At 35.6% G+C, this 21,635-nt stretch overlaps 1 protein-coding gene across 1 annotated transcript; it reads right to left on the bottom strand.

Annotated features, from left to right (window-relative positions):
* Positions 1-364: 364 nt before the first annotated feature.
* LOC134667417 (ras-related protein Rab-40C) lies at positions 365-10,502 on the bottom strand. Its single transcript, XM_063524821.1, has 5 exons — positions 10,007-10,502; positions 8,548-8,685; positions 7,478-7,671; positions 5,508-5,730; positions 365-4,823 (listed from the first exon to the last, which is right to left on the bottom strand). The coding sequence occupies exons 1-5, from the start codon at positions 10,107-10,109 to the stop codon at positions 4,615-4,617; spliced, it is 867 nt and encodes a 288-aa protein (XP_063380891.1). The 5' UTR covers positions 10,110-10,502; the 3' UTR covers positions 365-4,614.
* Positions 10,503-21,635: the final 11,133 nt, after the last annotated feature.

Below are 21,635 nucleotides of genomic sequence, written 5' to 3'. Positions count from 1 at the left end.
TTCTTTCAGCAAAATATCCTATCTACGATATTTAAGGTACCTTCTCTTGATGTCCCATAGTCTTGGGACGCCCTGTATACACTTGTTCAGTTATTTGTCGCGGCGTTTTGAACATGTAATCTCCAGGATCGCGAGAAGTAGCTCCTCTTCAAAAACCTATATATTTATGTAGGTATAGACTCCAGTATGAAATTTACATTAGGTGCTTTTAGTCAGTGGAAAATTGTTTTCCCGGGTATACATACGAGTGCACGCACAAACAGAGAACTGAAAACACCAACTTAATTAAGCTAGAGTAAATGATGACATTAAATCCCCCTCTGCCCCTTTTTTACGTCAGGGAGGCATAAATGAGTACACAAAGTAATTATTATAAATTAAATTTATTTCACAACTTACAATAGTAGTGATAATGACTGCATCAATCTAACCCAAACTTTTAGCTGGCATTAGTGTATGTATTTGGATTAAGTTTATCAACTAAATCAATCACAAGTGAAAAATGAAAATAACTCATAATATAATGTCGAAACAATATTTACAAAAGTTAGTTATTTTCGTCAACATTTATAATTTAGTAAAATAATTTACAAATTCGTCGTTTGGACGTGTTACAACTTGAAAATATACCGAAAGTTGGCCAAAGTAGGTCTAATTTACAAGTACATAATCACATTTTATTCTTCGTTTTCATTATTTTCAACATAAATTTTCTATTGGAGGGTTACTTTTTGCTGAATAATTATTTTACGTATTAAACCCCTATTTCCTAAGGGGTTCAAACTGTATTCGTTTGCTGACTGCACTTGGGTCAACTTTCAGTAGCGAGATTGTCATGCAACAAGTATGAAGTAGTTACAATAATTTAGAAATGTATTATTGGGGCTTGTAAGCAGAGCTTCAGAGCAGAGCGAGCCACAAACTGACCAACCACGTCTGTTCAAATGACACAATCTGAGAGAAAGATGGATGCGTGATGCGATGCGAGATAAGCGACCAGCCGGTTTAGCACAGGACTATCGCGATAGCCTGTCGTTCGCGAGAAAGATTACCCGTCCTCTAGTTAATACATACAATTAGAAAAAGACACAGACATCTCGCTGGCGAGATACTGCCGCGGCGCTCCTGTGCTAAGTTAAAGTGTCATTCTATAGAACTTGCTAACTATGTAAACAAACCGCCGCCATATTGAAATCTGAATGATGAATTTACTAGTGACTTTTGTTTACATAGTTAGCAAGTTCCATAGAATGACACTTTAGGCCAACCAACTAAGGTATCGACCCGATAGTTTCCCGATATTTTGCATGATAATTTAAAAATGTCGAATTTAATTATTACTTTTTATCGTCGTAAATTCTTTGTCGGGTAAGTGTCAATACCACAAGGTGAATTTAGGTCAAATGTTACACTCAGTAATTAAAGAATGGTTCGGTTTTATAGGGACGGAGAACCAAATGTATTGATTGACACACTTCCAACTGATTAGTAGGTTCGTGGTCGTGACTATGTGCTGTGCTCGATTATTAAACATTTAAATGCAAAAACTATTCACTGTCACATACTAAAACATACACAACCATATTTTAGCTTATTTCCAAAATATGAAGATCCCAAAATACCAATAGAAAGATATAGGCTTCACAAAGTATTTTACACGATGTTAAAAAACTAAATATTTTCCTTAGTTTCTTTAGTATAAAATAATAGACACAAATATACAGGAATTGTTTTATAGTGGTCTGTTAATCATCTTTCATGCATTTTTGTTACCAATACCAGGATTGAAACATTTTGGAAACAAGCTTTCTAGATAATGTACAGCAATATAATTCATTATGCGACAAATTGATTAACCTCCTAAATAATAAGACCCTAATATGGTAAACAAGTTATCTGAAAATATCCGACATATGTTGTTGGAATTTAGATTGAACTTTTGGTATAGCTACGATGAATTCCTCAAATTGTTAAGTATTTACAAGTGTTTACATAATATGTGACCTTAATCTACTTATTAATAGTGGACAATAAGTGACTTCAATTATAAGGATAGCCCACGGCGATACACAATATGGTTATAAAAATAAGGACGTTGTACTCTAGTGGTTGGAATTTACGTTCTTTTTTTCATTTAGGAAAATATAGCATACATATGTATAATAAATGAATGCAAGCTAGCAATTACGATATCTGTAGGGAAACGGGATTATTTCAACAAGCAGTGTAGTAATTTTAAGGATTTATATTATGTGTCACTGACATTTTTGAAAACTTATTGAAATTGTGCAGCTACTTTATTTCAAAAGAACAATTGAATCGTTTTCAATATTTATATGTAGTTACACCACAGGCATATAACCGCGAACATCGAGGTTCGCAAATTGCGGGCATTTTTCTCTGTCACTCTTTACGCTTTCATTGGAGTAAAAGATAAAGATCCCCGCAATTTACGAATTTCGGTTTTCGCGGCAGCCCCTCAGGTCGTACGCTCTCGTTTCGGAGGCCAAGATTCTCTTTGGATCGCTGAGCCAAAATAGTTAGTATTTTTTTATGTTTTAAACTTTATTATTATTTAGTTATTTAATTACTCAATCGATAATGGGCTTGCAGAAGTTCAGTGGGATGCTATTGAAACTAATACATGTCTAAACTGGCAGGAACCTCTAAAGTCGAAATAACCCCGTTATATCGAAATGAGACTTTGTTTACTGTGGCACTGTGTTGTGTACGGTTGTAAAACTTATGAAAGGTATGAATGCATTATAGTATGCTCTAGTATATGCATGCGTACCTGTGTCTAAGCATGAGCAAAAACCTGAGCTGGATACATAGCGTTGATTAATCTTATTGCCGAACGGTTATGAAAATGTTACGCAATGACGTGAGAACAGTGTAACGGACTATGCACGAGCGTAGTGAAACAAATAAGCCATTACTCTCCCTTCTTCGTTAATCGGGTAGAAAACATTACAGACACTCTCCTTGTCGTTGTCAACTATGATATTGGTAATGTTAGTCGGTATATTTTTGTCATAGCTTAGTTATTTGTGAAAATGTAATTGAAATGGACAATTGATGGCACTGGATCCAACATAGCTTCATCTGAACTATCGTAAGTCTAAGAGACGCGAGTCCATGCCGCGGGAGGTATCAGAACAGTTGCCGTACAATATATTCACATATATCTATAATAAACGTTACCTATATTCACATAATGACCTTTTAAGTAACAATACCTTAATCTATTCTAAAACTAGTCACAAATCCGTTGTCAGTACAGCCTGTATTTTGTGTTAGGATCATCGACTATTCTAATGAAGGGCGTTAATACTATCAAATACATTCGGAGCGATAATTACTGTGATGTGTACATTTACGTTATTAATAAACATTTAATATTAAATTGTTGGCAGTTAGGAAATTTTTATTTAAAAATATTGATATTTTTGACGAGCATTTCCATCGTTCCTATGAGGGCTACAGGAAAAATGTGTCCTAATCGTGGCTTCACACTGAGATTAACAATAATTATTATAGTGTTTTTTTTATATTTCCTTCAACTAAAGCTAAAACCCCGACCTCTTGGTACCAATAAATGAATGTCATTAATGAATGCCACTTGGAAGAAAACAGTCAAATGTAATATAACAAATGGCTTTAAATACAACTTTGTTACAAAATAACAACCCACAGACCAACTTTCGACCGACTACAAGGAGGTTATTTTGCATGCATATTACAAAATAACATTAAGTTACGATCTTTTTATTTCATCAACAATGCAAGGATTCAATAATTACAGAATCTTGTAGGTACTTAATTTAATGCAGTCCAAAGATGGTTATGCTATTTGGAGATTGTTGAACTAAGACAAACAAGATAAATGTCTATTCAAGATAACGCAATAATGCACTGCATTCGTAAATACAAAACAATAAGAAAAAAAACAGTTTTACTAGATGTTGTTTATAGAGTGCTTGGTATTCCAAGCATAGTCAATGTGGCTGTTTAATGTTTATGTATGCCAAGTTGAATACAGTTTTACTTTTAGAACTTTATAATGACTTATCTTTATGATCTGGCTTTGCTGCATAGACAAAAAATACAATTGACACAATTTTCTGTACATTTCTGGGTTAGTACGTAACTCCAATACATATTTACTTGTTAAACCAGCAATGTACAGGGAATTGCCAGCTGTGAAACGGGGGTCAGGCCCCTTAGAAAACATGCCAATCGCTAACGCTCCGTAGCGAACAAAACGTAACTGTCACTGTAACACTAATATTGAGGAGTGACAGTGATACACAAAGCGATTCGATAGCGAAGCGCAAGGGTATCGTCTTGGGTCGTCCCATTCGTTTTTCGTCAAGTTCTTAAATTAGTCCTATTCTGCTTTCGTCATTCATTCTACATTGAAAGCCACCGACGATTGTGACGAATATAGAATGAGTGACGAAAGCAGAATAGGACTAATTTAAGAACTTGACGAAAAACTAATGGGACGACCCAAGACGATACCAGCGCAAGCGATTGTCACCTTGGCTAGGCCGCCAGGTCGCTAAGAGATCGGGGGTAAACCGGAGCTGCCGATACACCTAATAGTGACCCTCAGACGATGGAGCACGAGTTCCTGCCGGTGCAGTTGAGCCGCTGGTGGTTGTGTTTGGAGGCGCGGGCGCGCAGGCGGCTGGGCGCGGCCGAGATGGCGTAGGACTTGAGGTGGGACTTGAGCGCCGTGGGCAGCGGCAGCCGCTCCAGCCCGTACACCGACGTGCGCGCCACGATGGCGCGGCAGCACAGCTCCTGGAGGCTTAGTACTGCGGGCAAACATGTTCATATAGAAGTATAGTTTGTTAGAACCAGTGGTGAATTTTCCCTAAGGCCAAGTAGGCCCGGGCCTACGACGGCAAGTTTTTCGGGGGCAGCAAATTGTGACAAAAAATTCGCTGATGATAACAAGAAATAACTCAAAATGTAGTCAATATGATGTGTATAAATGTACTCAAAATGTAGTCAATATGGTGCTGAGAAAGGGGCGGCTACAGGGCCTGGGGCCTAGGGCGGCTAAGACTGTCTGACTCTTAGTCCGTTAGAACCAATTCAATGTATTAGATGTGGAAATTTTGTGACAAATTCGTTCTCGATTGTAAATTCAGATACGACAAAACATATTTTACCGCACTTCGCCATTTTCTTTAGCTGTCAAACTTGGGAGGACGATTTTCTTCTTAGACTTGCACTATAATCTTTCATCGAACTATTGATTATAACAGTCAGACGGTTAAATGGAATTCGCATTTGTCACAAAGATATTTAAATTACAAATAGAAAAAGACATTCGCACAAAATCGAAAGTCCTGTAATTCTGCGATTAACAGATCAAAGAATTAGCTTCCCAGTTCATTATTTATTTATTTGAGAAGTTCAACAGCCTTTAATGAAAATAACAGTTATGCTACTTATAATAATAGAAGCAAGAGAGTGAAGAAAATTTCCCGTACCTTTATTGCTCCTCCAGAGCCGCTCCATACCGTTCCTGTGCAGCGCCATCCGCGACAGCTCGCAGAAGCTCTCTCGAATATTGAAGTCGCACAGCGGGCTCACTTCGAAGAACGCCATGTGGTTCTTGGCGGCGTACATCTCGGCGTCACGCTCTTGGACTTGCCGCTTGAACGCCAGATGCAGGCGGTTGCCGACTAGCACTTTAGGCACGCCGGGTGCGTGCTGTTGACAATATTTTTTGTTGAAATTTCACTTGTTATAATAGCCAATAGGCTAATAAAATAAAATCCCTCAATTTAAATTAATGCATTATTCATTTTGATCTAGATTTAACGATTTTTTTGAAAGAACTTGATAGGCGTAGCATAAAAACATGAGCAAAATTATAACAAAATGCTTTTAACGATTTTTTTATAGTTAAAACATGGCGTTATAATTGATGTGTTTGAGATAATGCGATTGATTAGAACAAGAGTTAAAAACAAAAACAATCAAGATAAAGGAGATAAAGGTAAACAAAGAAGTAAAAATATTGTTTTCCTTCTTTGTTTACCTTTATCTCCTATAGTTATAAATAGTTTAGTGTTTAGGTATTCCTATAGTTTAAATTTTTGGTACTTGCTTAAACTCGACACTGTGTTCGACAGATTTTGTTTGGCTCAATTGCGATAGATACATATGGCGCTACTTTAAAGAAAGTATTTTTAATCAGAAGTACAGGATATTATGACAAAGTTTTAGATAGGACACGAGCGCGACGAAAACAAAACTTATTATGCAGGACAACACGAACACTACTTACACTACTACTTTGCGTTATGCGACGTTGCTAGAACACACAGATTGGTTACTTACTTTTAATGTCTGCGTGCACTGTTTGGTCATTACTAATCTATTGTAGACCTTAGGTGATTGCACTCTTAATTATAGTATTTATAGTGATAGTTAATAGCGTTAATAATAACAAGCACTGCATCTGACAATAATAAAATGTACCCAGTAAAGTTAAAGAAATACGAATGGATAATCAGTGAGTATAGGGTTGGTACAAATTGTACACAATGTAATATAATTGTTAGGGATAATACTCTTTTTACCAGATTGCGGCAAAGCTAATAAAAAAGCATGTATAAAAAATCGGAAAGGTAGGGAGGTAGATACTCACGGTTTCAGCCGGGGAATAATTATATTACAAAAATAAGAGCAAAAAATAAAGTAGCAAAACACTCGTCGAAAATTCGATGTCTAATTATTACGCTAGTACATAGGTATTAAGTATTGGTAGAAATATAATTATACTATCAACAAATGAAAAAATCGTCGTAGTTTCACGCAAATGTTTGAAACTCCATTTGTAATCAAATTTGTGGAATGCGAGCGACAGCATTTCCCCCGCGAATGCCAATTTACTTGTTGTTCCCGTTTTATCACGAATGCTATTAATAGCTACTCCACGACAATATCTAATTTAACGTCATTCAAATGATCGTTGCAATTATAATGGAAATCAAAATATATACAATGTAAATGGTAGGTCTAAGTTGAATACTAACTAACATTACCAATCCATTCTAATCTAATATGCTCAAGAAACGTCAGATATAAATGCTACTAAAAGAGAGACAATGTGAGAGAGAGCTACTACCCTTTCGACTTCACTCAACATGTGAGTGTTGACACCAGACCTGTCCGCTTCCCCCCGCCACCGGTCAATACTGTCGAAGGCCCTGTCCCGACGTGTCCCATTATGTCCCATAGCCGGGCTCACTCGGCACTCACCCTCTCCACTTCCTCCAGCCACCGGTCAATACTGTCGAAGGCCCTGTCCCGACGTGTCCCATTATGTCCCATAGCCGGGCTCACTCGGCACTCACCCTCTCCACTTCCTCCAGCCACCGGTCAATACTGTCGAAGGCCCTGTCCCGACGTGTCCCATTATGTCCCATAGCCGGGCTCACTCAGCACTCACCCTCTCCACTTCCTCCAGCCACCGGTCAATACTGTCGAAGGACCACTTGTTGGTGATGTCGTACACGAGCAGGATGCCCTGCGCGCCGCGGGAGTAGGACCGGATGATCGTGCAGAACCGGCCCTGTCCCGACGTGTCCCATAGCTGTAGCTTCACCCGCTTGCCATCAAGGAGGATCGTTGTTGTTTTGTATGCTAAAAAATGAGGGGACTGTTCTCAAAAAAAAAATACTGATCAATTTAATTTAATCTGCAAATTGCAGCTCTCATGTTAAACTAAGACTAAGTTAGGAATATACAGGAAAAATTTTCGTGATTAACTCACAAACACTGGACTTTACTAAAACCCATGTCTTATAGTTTAAATCCTGGTAGATGTACAGAAGACGTAAAATATATGTTTACTTTTATCACCTTATCACAAATGAGCAATAGTAAGATGCAAAATTGAAAATATATCTTTGAGTTCGACTGTACCTACACCAACTAATTTAATTGCGTCTTTGAAATACAAACAATGGTTATGAGATTGTGACAGATTAGTCACAGTCTTATAAGGCACAAAACAATGTTATGTGTCACCTATAGTTTGTTTCTGTTACCATACTGTGATCTAATTAATGATTACATTGATTACTTTGGGTTATGGCAACTCCATCAAATTAGGAATGTGAAACATTACAGTGTTCTAGAATGCAGTGTGGTGGAAATATTAATTTAATTTAGTTTTAACTTTTTTTAGCTTGAATTAAAACTTACAATAATTTACAAAAAAATATAACAATTAGATTATCCAATTCTTCACTTGCAATTCAAATAAAATTCTTACGATACGTCATCCACTAGCTAGATTATTAAATTTATACTTTAAGTTTTAATAAAATTCTTAATGAGCCAAGGTTGACTGGATGGTTGGATAGATAAAAATAGGCAGCCCCGGCAGGCCCGGGCCTATTGGGCCATATCCGCCACTGGCTGCCTATTTTTATCTAGACCCGGGTCTAGCGCAGCAAGATATTCGGGGCGGCATTGTCATGATACTCATGATTTATGATAATGCAGATATCTTACCACTGCCACTACAAAACGGAGAATCTGCAGAGCCATCCTCTAGGTCTTGTAGTATTTCCTGCTTGCCCACATCAGAGTCCCCCACCAGGAGCACTTTTAGAAGATAGTCATAAGACTTGGGTGCTGCCGGCGGCCTCCCTATGAAATAGACATACAAATATAAATAAACTTATAGCAAATTTATTTCAGTATAGTCAGGAGCACAAGCTGGTCCCTTAATGAGTAACTTTTTTAAGGCGACTGTGCCATCAAATTATATCATAGTCATTTTTGCAGTAACCTTAATTTTTTTTAATACATAAGATTTGATTTGATTTTGTCCTTTTAAAAGGAACTAGGGACTTCGTCAGGAGGCTAAAGGTAAACAAAATTATACAGTTAACGTCAATGTAGCTAATAGCCCCTATTACGGAATTAGCCACATTGATCATATGGATAATCAAATTATTATAAACATTTACACTTATACACAACAAACAAAACAAAATTTAGCATAATAATAAAAAAACAATTTTAGTTAATAAACTGTGTATTTATGTAAATAAATAAATATATGAAAGTGTAAGTAAGTAACAAACAGTTTATTGTATGAAACAATTTTTATACAGCAGATAATACATATACACAAGAGTGTCTGCCTCTGGCTGAGCTGATATAAATCACAATTCAACTCTGACTTTTTAAAAAACCAGTTCAACTGAGGGAAGGTCAATCTATATATTTTTGAATCAGTCAGTAGACTTATAATTGTTTTAGAGATAATTAGTGAACACATTGAGATATTTGCTCAAATCAAAATGATTGCAGCAAAATGTTTTATTTTCTTACAAAATTTGAAGTTGGTAAATTTTTGTGGCTTATACATTATGTTACTACACCAACTTCACTATAGTTCGTTCTTTTTTAGCATTAGAAAGAACTTGCAAGAAGGTAAGCAATCTTGACATGTATTTTAATTGAAAAACGTTTTTGATAAATCAAAAACTATTACGTATGAAAGCAGAAGAATAAAAATGATTGTATTAGATTCATAATTGTTACATATTTGCCGCAACTTATTTTTAAAATGTGTTTTCCAATTAAAAGACACAACAAGATTGTTTACCTTATTTCTAATGCTAAAAAAACGAACTATAGGCAGTAAAGGTAGTGATTAGTTTGAAAATAGTTTGTATAGTACATGCAGCATTGAATACAGTGAAAGAGGCAAAGTGGCCAAATATATCGCAACACCTTATTTCTCTTGTAACAAAAGGTATGTTGCAATACATTATATTTGGCCCTTTGGCTGTACCTCTACAAATGCGCAATGTTTTGATATTTAAATATATTATTCGTATTTAAATATATTAAAAAATCGAGTAATCTATGAACAAAAACAACTTCCTCTCAGGACCTACTTTTGGCAACCAGGAAATGCAGTAAGCACCCATTGAAATAGCACTGATAATAGAATTACCTGTTCTCTGATGATGCGAGCGAGGCAACGTCGTGCTCCCATTCTGCGCCACCTGTCCCGTCGCCTGCTGCGGTGCTGCTACCATCCCTGTCGTCGTGAACATACTTCTGACACAAGCCTGATCTCCAGGTGGTCTTTACCACACGCAAATGTATACATAATACTGACGAATTAGTCCTTCGCGATATCCATCAAGGTCTATAACTTATAACACTAACAGTTAACCATTCCGAGCTGTCGATAAACACAAGAATTCACTTTTTGTTTCACATGCCAACCAAAATACGTATGTTCATTTATGCAAGGTCGGCCCGATTAAAGTTTACGTTTTCACATAGCTATGTACAGTTGTTTCCAGCGAATTCAGTAACTGCTGTTAGACTGGGACATAATTGCTACTCCAATTATGTTTAATTGAGATTAGCGACACAAAAACAACCCAATATACAAGAAAAATATGACGATGAATGAATGAAAGATATTTGGAGTTTGCCACAGGTAATATATATAAAAAATACAAGATTATTTTATAAAACCACTTTTGATTAATGTTCTTAATCGAGTATTCCCAGACTTTCTTTGTCATTAAGGTAATTAATTAATTACATTACAAACATGAGCAAAAATAATACTACGTTGTTTTATTTTCACAATTTCGGTTTTTACTGATTTGGACTTCACTACAGCATTGACTTTTTAAAAATAATTATGGCCTGGATCAAGGCCCCTACCTTTTCTGTTCTCTTTGACGGCGCAGCAACTAGTATCATTTCTCTCTCCTCGCTCTTTTAAAATGCCATTTGTCAAAAAAGGACAACCATACTGTTGACAAGGTGAACTTCAAATCAAGTGTTGCCTTTTTTGATGCATCCAGGCTGTGTATGTGTGCGTAAAAACGTGTATGTGTGCTCTTTTAGGGATGTGAAAAGTCGATTTTAATCATGTTATATATCGATAAATGCTACACAGTGGAACGAAATAGCAATTAATTGAAGCTTCAATATCTTTGTTAAACATATACATAATTGAAATGCTAATGAATAATAAATATATTAGAATATAATAAAATATTTCAATTATTGCGGAACACATATCTTAGTAGGTGTTTATGTATTTTAATTAAATATCTGAACTTTCCCTTGGTTCCCTGCTGGGGCGTGACGATAAAATTGTGATCTGATAACCACAATAAAGAATAAAAGCGTTTTTGTTCATTTTAGATATCGTCAAACCTTTGAAGTAAAATTAAAATTGTAAGAAATGTCGATAGTTTATCGATATGACTTTATCGACATGGCTACAGCAAGGTGGTGTTAAATTGTTAATCGTACACTAAACAAAAGTGGCAACAGTGACAGCTCGCTGAGACCCCGTCTCTATATATTGTAAGTCTATGGCCTGGATGCAAGCCCCCTACTCTGTCTGTTCTCTTTCACGGCGCAGCAACTAGTATCATTTCTCTCTCCTTGCTCTTTTAAAAATGCTGTTTGTCAAAAAAGGACAACCATACTGTTGACAAGATGGACTTCAAATCCAAGTGGCCCCTTTTTAGGCGACCCAGGTTGTGCATGTGTGCGTAAAAACGTATATGTGTGCTCTTTTAGGGATGTGAAAAGTTGATTTTAATCATGTTATATATCGATAAACGCTACACAGCGAAACGAAATAGCGATTAATTGAAGCTTCAATATCTTCGTTAAACATAAGCATAATTGAAATGCTAATGGATAATGAATATATTATGATGTAATTAAATATTTCAATTATTGCGGACCACCTATTTTAGTAGGTATTTATGTATTTTAATTAAATATCTGAACTTTCCCTTGGTTCTCTCCTGGGGCGTGACTATAAAATTGTGATCTGATAACCACAATAAAGAATAAAAGCGTTTTTGTTCATTTTAGGTATAGTTAAACCTTTGAAGTAAAATTAAAATTGCAAGAAATGTCGATAGTTGATCGATATGACTTTATCGACATCGCTACAACAAAGTGGGTCGCTTTGTTAATCGTACACTAAACAAAAAGTGGTCCCACTGACAGCTCGCTTGGAAGGCGTCTGTATATATTCTTATATCTATGCCTGGATGCGAGTCCTTTTTTTTTTTCTTTGTATGGACTTGAGGGCGGTGTTGCCCGTAGCCAACGTCAAGTAAAAGGGTAGGAAATTAAACGCGGAAAGGAATAAAGGAACGGAATTTGGAAAAATTGGTCAGGTCAGGTATAAGAATACAATGTGATAATTATAAATATACTTAATACATGCTTAATACTATACTTTTATATTATTATGAGAGATAAACCATGCTAAGATGTTATATAAATCATGATTAAACAACTGTACCGCTATTCGGAACCTAATAATAATATTGAGAGTGGCAACACTGTGTTGTCGGTCGTATTGTCCTTTTCTAGCATATACGTCCCTCTCTCTCCCACACTCCCACCACACAGCAGTTTGCTTTTTGGCGGTTGTCGCAAAAACAAATTTCCAACTCATTGGCTTGCTGTTTTTCCATCTGGAAGGTCGTGAAGCTAAACTGCTGGTGAGTTTTTGAATTTGTACCCCAGTTTAGCTGACTATATTGAAAAACAGTTTCTAACGGCTTTTGCCGTTCGAAATAAATATTTAAATTTTGTGTCCTTTAAACTATCTAGCAAATAAAAACGATCCGGAATAATAATGTGTAAGTTTTCAAAGGCTGCCTGCGCGCATCGTGGCTATGCTAATGAAAATACTAAAACACATAATGTTAGAAAACACATCGAGCTGGTAAAGCGTGCACTTGTCACCATTAGAATTTAATTAATTTTATACCTACATTAAGTCTCTTCTGAGTCTTATTAGTTTACTTAAATCTTTGTGTGTCTATAGTAACGGTTGAAATTATAACACTTAAATGGTGATGTGTGGAGGCATACCCTTCAGTTTTTAAGTGATTTGTGTTTTCGAATACGAAAGGATCGGATAGTTAATACGTGTTACGTAGAACTAAGTATTCAGATAGAAGCTTATAGACGTGTAGGTTTTATCTATCCAAGTATCCATCAGCAACTTGTCGTTTTATCCCGTTCCGGGTTAAATATAATATTGCAAAAGGAATTTTTTGGTAATAAACTTGCTGATAAATAACGTGTACCCGCTTGGGAGTCGACGAAGCCCCGCTTCGCGGGGCTTCTATTTCCGCTCTGAGGGACACAAGGTAACGAACAAACCTACATCGCAAGCATTGCATTTATTTTTGTGGAAAGTGAGTACTTCGGCAGTACGTAAACTTAAATCTGACTAGACAAAGAGAGAGATTAGCATGGCTCTGCGCAAGAATGTCATGGAAATCCTTAAGTATTTCGCTCCTTATCTACCAACTTATATCTCTCCAACTAGATTTTTGATTTTGAAAAAAAAAAATGGTTAAAATGTAGGTAGATAGGTATCTTTTTAAATAAATAACAGGTACTTACTAACAGTTTAAAAGGTTAAAGAAAAGAACTCTTGCATGTAGTTGCTATATGTGCTTGTATTATTTTGGATTTGAATAACTTCATTATTCTATATGTAACTACATACAAGAGGGTCAATCTTTAAGCCTACCTACCTACCTACATAAATAGTACCTACACTTGTAAACGTTTTAAATAAAATCGGAAGCCTGTGACTTGAAAGGGCATTAACGATATGGGAATCTTTAGATTGATTCATTGACGAAGACGCATGGTTTGCTTCATTCATATTGTCAAATTATATTCGCTAACTGTAGAGTTAAAGTTTAGTTATGGCAAATCTGCGCGTCACCGTGAATGACACTTTCTAAAAGTGCCTATTAAAGTAAATCCTTTCCTCTTGTCGAGCGAGGAACTCGCAACTAAGGGAATATTACCCATAAACTTCATTTGAATGATATTCTTAAGCCTATGTCTGTTATGGTTCCACCTGCGTAAGGTGTGCCTAAGAGAATCTGTTATTCAGTCACAAACTAACGTCAAGTTATTTGTGATGAAACCAATATGTTGTGTACCTATCTAAGCCTGCGCAAGGCTGCCATGTTTCCACCTGCGTAAGGTGTGCCAAAGAATCTTTGATTCATTTACAAACTGATGTCAAGTTATTGATGATGATATTACAACCTATGTAAGCCTGCGCAAGGCATGTCAGAAATTTAAATGATATGGTAATAACACAGGCTAGACCACAATTATAAATATATAACAAAAATGAATATGTAAATACCTCCTCTTAGAGAAAGTAAAAGGGTTCTAACAAAATAATGTTCTGGGTAAAAATCAGTCGAAATAGGCAAGGCTTCGTTATTCGAGTTTTCATTTTTGTTTACCAATCTTTTTTAAGGGTCCCGAACACCCTATTGGCTAAACCCAAAATTGGACTAATGAACATTTCTAAAATTATAATATAATAGGTATAAAATAACATAAGATTCCAGGCCTATCTCGACTCATTTTTATTTTAAAGATGAAAAAATCTTTGCACCCTAATACTTTTAAAATTGTGGTCTGGAGACGCTAAGCCTCATAATGTGGGTGGCATAGATAATACTAAGAGATTTAGTCACCTAAATTCTACCACAAGCCCAGGCACAATATTGATAATTAGAATAAGGTGTGGTCAATCGTCCAAGGTCCAGATAACTACTCTGTGGACTCTAATTAAATCGGGCTCACTTAAGCTCACGACACGACATAGCTTACGGTTCAATTCTGAAATAAGCTATGTTTAATATCACTCATGGTGTGAAAATAAAATTACAAGAGCACATAGAGTCTGCTCAAGGTGTACAAAGGGTTCCGTTTAGCGGCCCTATGAATATCTAAAAATCTTTGAAGTCTATGCCTGCTATGGCAGACTAGAAATTAATATAAATTATATTTGCCTCGAGAGCACTAGTTTTTCAGTTAACATGTTTAGGCCACCAAACGAAGACCAAAAACAGCCACACAGGGGAAATAATTCGTGTATGAGCGAATTTTGGCATAGTTGTAGGTCAAGGTGCCTTACACAACATACTGAAAGTACTGGTGGGTGGGGGGTGTGCTAACGGGTGGAGGGGGGTTTAAAGGTCCCCTTTTCTAGTTTTTCGTAAATAACTCGTAAACGGTGGCTCATACCAAAAAATGTTCTTATACATAAGTAATCTACATAAAATTGCCTACAAGAAAGATTCCGTACACTTTTTCGCTAGGATCAATAGTAAAAAAGATATTAAAGCCGGTAAGTTAGTTATAATCAATTTTATGCTCCCACTCTTAAACGGTGGCCCATAAAAAAATATTCATGAACATAAATAATCTACATAAAATTTCATACAAAAAATATTATATACACTCTGGAACCAACCCAATGTTCTGCCAAGCCAACTGAGCTACCGAGACTTACCCGAAGACAGCGAAAATTTCTACTACTACATCTTTCATATCAGCCTTAAGGTACCGTTTGGATTCAGACTACGCCAGCATTACTGCTACAGTATTCCACCGGGACATTACTGCCAACCGCATTACTGTCGCAAATGACGAAAATCGCGCAGCAACATTGATTTTGACATTTGCGCTGTAATAGTGTTATAGTCGACTGCACTAGTTCAGGAAAAGTCGAAAAGGTAATTTTTCGGGCAGTAATGCAGTAGTATTATTTCATTTCATATATTTCATGTATTTATTGCATTCCATGGTATTTACAGATGGTATTTTAATTGAATTGTACAACATGGACCCTGAATAGGGTATGGCAAGTTAACCTTAATAGCTAAATACTTAAAGTTACCTTACAAAACATATTACACGTATTGCTTAATTAGTTAGTTTCATCATAGTAAATAATAATTATGGAATCTATTTAACACTAATAATAATCAATACGAATTTAAATGCTATACTTGTTTATATAATGCAATGATGTCAAATATTAATAATCGAATTTAAGCTGTCGTGAATCATACTAACACCAATATCTACTAAGCAACATTGATTTTGACAATTGCGGCAGTAATGCAGTCGGCATTAATGTCGCGTTGCAATAATGCTACTACAGGAAACGTCAATAGGCTGACAACCAACGACCCAGTGGCACCTGACTCCATTCTCAACACCATATTTTGCCGATGCACGACCGGGTGTGGGGCGCGATGCAGCTGCCGGAAAGCAGGAATTTCGTGCTCCAGTGTCTGCGGTGTATGCTCTGGCTCATGCACTAACGGAGCCCCCATCGAAATCACCGTCAGCAATGATGATGATGATGATTTTGTATTTTTAGAAGATAATTAGAAATTTTATTTATAGAACTATACGTCCCAATCTTAAAAATAAAGTTACTATTATGTGTAGATTGATTATAATTAAATTTCTCTCTTTAGTATCTTTTTAAATATTGATCCTAGCGAAAAAGTGTACTAGATCTTTCCTGTAGGCAATTTCATGTTAATTATTTATGTATAAGAACAATTTTTGCTATGCACCGCCGTTTACAAGTTATTTACGAAAAACAAAAAAAAAACCAGCAAATTGATTAAAATTAAATTTCCCTCTTTAATATCTCATGAAATATTGATCCTAGCGAAAAAGTATAAATAATATTTTTTGTAGATAATTTTATCACGATTATTTAAGTGTAACGTTTTTTTGCAATGGGCAACCGTTTACTAGTTATTTATGAAAAAGCAAAAAAAGGGACCTGCGAAGTGATTGTAATTAACATTCCCCCTTTTATATTTTTTAAAATATTAGTCCCAGAGAAAAATATTTCGTATATTTTTTATAGGAAATTTTATGTAGATTATTTATGTAAAAGAACATTTTTTGATATGGGCTACCGTTTACCAGTTGTTTATGAAAAACTAAAAAGATACTTTAAAATTGATTATAATTAACTTTCTCGCTTAGTAACTTTTTGAATATTGAGCCTAGTGAAAAGTATTCAATATATTTTTTGTAGCAAATTGTATGTAGATTATTTTTGTTGTAGAACATTTTCTGCTATGAGCTACCGTTTACGAGTTATTTACGAACAACTAAAATTAAATGAACCTTAGAACTGATTATAAATAACATTCCTTCTTTAGTAACTTTTTAAATATTGATCTTTGCGAAATGTGTACTATATTTTTTTTGTAGGAAATTTTGTGTAGATTATTTACGTTTCAGAACATTTTTTGCTATTGGCCACTCTTTATGAGTTATATACGAAAATATAAAAAAACTGACCACAAAATTGATTTTAATTAACGTTCCCGTGTTGATATCTTCTTGAATATTGATCTTAACAAAAAAGTGTACGGAATCTTTCTTGTAGGCAATTTTATGTAGATTACTTATGTATAAGAACATTTTTTGGTATGAGCCACCGTTTACGAGTTATTTACGAAAACCTAAAAAAAGGGACCTTTAAACCCCCCTCCACCCGTTAGCACACCCCCCATCCACCAGTACTTTCAGTATGTTGTGTAAGGCACCTTGACCTACAACTATGCCAAAATTCGCTCATACACGAATTATTTCCCCTGTTTTTCCTTCGTTTGGTGGCCTAGTTTAAGAGTACCTACCTATGAGGTACACGATATAACCAAGGTTACCTATTTAATTGTTATATTCCTGACTGGCATGGTATAGGAAAATTGTCATGTGCTGCACAAGCATGTTAGAAATAAAAATATACAAAACTGACCTAACGGGGCGTTTATGAATGATTTATTTTACACCTTTATGTCTGTCTTGTGACCCTTGAAGATTTGAACCACCTTGATCGTAAGTGCTCCTATGCACAGATTAAGTTTATTTTAAACTACCCATGCCCTAATCTCAAGGGCACGCGCTTCTATGCACGGACCAAATATTGTTATCACTTAATTCACTTATCATTATTCATCATAGTTTGATACTATACGTTTAACAAAATGTACCCACCGTGGAATGTAATGTACCCACGACATAAGGTTTTTAATAAACAGTGACTTAATGGTTTGCACGAACGGTTCTAACTAGTATAACTTCGGCGGTCACGTCTAGGGCATGACCCTCTAGTTATCAATTTATACAAAATTATAGCATTGTGATACGGTTTGCTTTGCACAATAAAAATGGGAAACAGGCCTTGCGAAAAGGCGAAGCTATTTTGAAACGCGAGTACTTTTCGAAAATACATTGTAATAGATATAAATATGTCTTTGTCGTGGAACAAGTACACCCAAACAAATGCAGTCATTTATTATAATATGTTGGCAAAACTCTGCCAAAGAGTTATATAGTCTGTCTATACAGTGTAACCAAGGCATCAATGCACATGAATCTCTTGAAACATGGTGGATCAATTAATTTACACCCCGTCTGTGTCTTGCTCCTACCAAATCCACAAGTTAAGGACCTCAACCTATATATAGGTACCCTTCTCGCTCGAGACCTGTAAAAAAATGTACACAATAATTTCATGTAGTCAAGTGTCGGTAAACTAGGTCCCCACCACTTAGCGCTATCGTGAATAGATATGCAAGATCTCTGTATATTGCCTCCCAGGAGGCGGGACGTTATTAGACTATCCTATATAGTAGGCCAGAGATATAGTATACAAAAGTACCCTGGCCCAAATTCAGTAATATTATATTTCAGAATATACAGGGTGGAAAGGCACGACGATCCTTCCCGGAAGTATTAGGTCGTTTAAGTGATACAGAGCAGATTGGTAATGGTAAGAATCGTTAATTGAGTAAAAAATAAAAATACCAAATTTTCTACTTTTTAACTGTGGTGATAACCCTATAGCATGTGCCCATGACGGCTAGGTTAAGGATCTCCGTCGGGAAAGCTCGGGACTTTACGCTTTTTTCCGATCGTTGACAGAATCGCAATGATGTATGAATGACGCATAAATGACAAATAAATCAAATGAATGCAAAACTATTACAAACAATTTTATTACTTCCTTAGATAATTACTTTTTGCCAATATTTAACACTATCTTCTCTTCACATACGGTTTTCAAATGTACCTCCGTGTCTTATAATGTACGCCGCAGCCCGCACCCGAGCCCGCGCACATTGCCCATGCGATAGCTCTTCGTCATTTTTCCTCCGCAGATTGTCAAAAGCAGCAATTAGCCTTTAATGTCTCATTTCGTCCGCAGTTTCACATTCCGTTTGGTACACCATATCTTTTACACAGTCCCACAAATTTAAATAACCACGAGCATCTAACAGCGGTATTTTTATTTGAAGAATATGACATTAGATAAGTAAAGTTCAATGACAATTTAATTTCAAACATCAGACGTCTTGTCTATTTTCTGCCACGCAAGAAGGTTTGTTAGTTAGGTATTTAAGAAGTACCTATTTATTCTTGATGTATTCTTAGTAGATATTTCATTTTTGCAAATTAATTTGTCTAAGTCTATCAGACACAACCTACTTGTTTTTTTTTTATTATTTTAGATAGTTTCCAATTATTCGAAAATAATTTTGTGAAACGTGTTAAGAAACTAAAACCTTTTTATCAGTCAAGGAAACCAGAGATATTTATAAGACGATTGCGTACTTTTGAGTGGTTGTCAATGTCACAATTTGAACTGTCGTTGTAAACAATGTTGTGGTTAGTATTTATTAATATTAAGGAATAACATAACTACTTCATTCAAGTATTGAATAAGTGGAACCACTAAGAAAGCGAAAATCCTGCAACGATTCTTACCGTGTTGTAAGCAGACCTAAGCATAGTTGGATGGCAACAAATTAATACAATTTCCTGTCGTATACAGATTGTTTACTAGTAAGTTCATTGACCTTGTCACCTGTTAGGGTTAGAACAAAGTAGTTTTTTGCATGGATGTTTAAAAGGCCATAATTTAGAAACGGTTGCCCATATTAACATAGTTTCTATGGAGAAAATGTAGAGCTTAGCCTAAACAATCCGCCTTTTGCGGAAAGGATCGTCGTGCCTTTCCACCCTGTATAATAACATTTACAATCTTGCTATTATTGAAATATAAACAAGGTACAATTATCCTTAGTTCATAAGGAGGATAAGTATACCTAAATATCTAATAGATTCGACAAAGTGCTGATTCTAGCATTGGATGAAATAGGTCCCTCTTAAAGGGCCTCTGCGCTGTTGGCTTTGGGCCACGGGCGCCCGGCAAAAGGTCGGGGACCCCCTGGTTTCGCACAGTTATTGCAAATAATGTAAAATCACGAAATAAGTACATAAATTTGTATATCGGTTAAAAGCACCTATGCGATGAGCTAGGGTTTCGAATTAAGTATCTTATTCCTTATAATTTACACACTGAATATTCAGAATTAAGCAATGTCTATGAATAGTTTACAGAAATTAAGCCTCTTTAGCGGTCAGAACCAATAAAGTTTCAAGGCTTATGTCTACCAGTAGGCACCAGATAAAGTAAACCACTGAGAAATTACTCTTACTACATATATACAAATTAATGAGTAAAATTAAGGTTATGATAGCTAAACATGAGTTTAATTAGAATGACTCTGCAAATATCATTGATAAAGTTCTGTGGCAATTCTACATTAACCATTTGAACGCTAAGAACACCAAAAAGCGTCATAACTAGTGCTCACAGCGCAGTGAACACATGAGTGTTGTGGCTTAAGCTCTCAAAGTAACCGTCACACTTTCAAGTAAGGTTTATTTAGGTACATTGACTCGCGTTCTCGTTAGTAAAGCCAGGTAAAGCGTTTAAAAGGGTTAAATGCATTTTATAGCTATAACCTATAACAAAGTATATGGCTTACAGTCATTAAAGAAATTTAGTGATTCTCTATGACATTTCAACAAGTACCTAATTTTATTAACTTTGTGGTGATAGTGATATAAAGAATAATTAAAATATTCGTCTACTTAATCCCGAGGGATTCTGGAAATAAGAAAGGTCCTGTCCTTGTTATATTCCTGCAACTGCTTACTTTACTATTATAGATAATTATTATCAAATTTGATAATAATTGCTACTTATAAATAAAAACTACTCTAGTACTTTATTATTTTTATCTTCTCATACTTGAATTACATTACTCCTTATAACAGATGTTGTATGCTCCTTGAAGAGTAGACTGACCTATCACATCTTTTTTTACCCAGTTTTCATGTAATTAAGTACCAGTATAGCACCCTTGTGGTGACTCACTTATTCTTTTGAACATTTATAAGTTACATTAAGTACGTATATAAAATGCTAAGTTAGTATCATTATATAATGGAATATCAAATTGTATGCTTTACTAAATACCTCTCTCCTCACGGGTGTTAAAATAAAGGGTGTACTGCATAATTAATTAAACACTCATAATATAATAATATTACATATACATAATAAGTACATGTATAAATCACATTGGCTTGGCGTCTTCCCACCACCAGGCGATAACAAACACGTCTCAATATTATTATTAGGTTCCGAATAGCGGTACAGTTGTTTAATGACAGCGTTTTACACAAAAATAAAACGCTAATTAAATAACTTACCCTATTCGGAACCTAAAGTTTTAATCCTGCCTGGTGTAAATATGTATAATTTTGAGACAATGAGTTGGAAATTTGTTTTTGCGACAACCGCCAAAAAGCAAACTGCTGTGTGGTGGGAGTGTGGGAGAGAGAGGGACGTATATGCT

Source organism: Cydia fagiglandana, chromosome 9, assembly GCF_963556715.1.
Source record: "Cydia fagiglandana chromosome 9, ilCydFagi1.1, whole genome shotgun sequence".
NCBI lineage: Eukaryota > Metazoa > Arthropoda > Insecta > Lepidoptera > Tortricidae > Cydia > Cydia fagiglandana.
The sequence above is the reverse complement of the archived record's forward strand: the minus strand, read 5'-3'. Positions and strand labels throughout refer to the sequence as shown.

Coding starts and splice junctions, on each gene's coding strand:
- LOC134667417 (XM_063524821.1), bottom strand. CDS start 10,109: ATGTTCACGACGACAGGGATGGTAGCAGCACCGCAGCAGGCGACGGGA. Junction 7,672..8,547: donor TCCGTTTTGTAGTGGCAGTG/GTAAGATATCTG, acceptor CTCATTTTTTAG/CATACAAAACAACAACGATC. Junction 4,824..5,507: donor GCTCTGGAGGAGCAATAAAG/GTACGGGAAATT, acceptor GTTTGCCCGCAG/TACTAAGCCTCCAGGAGCTG.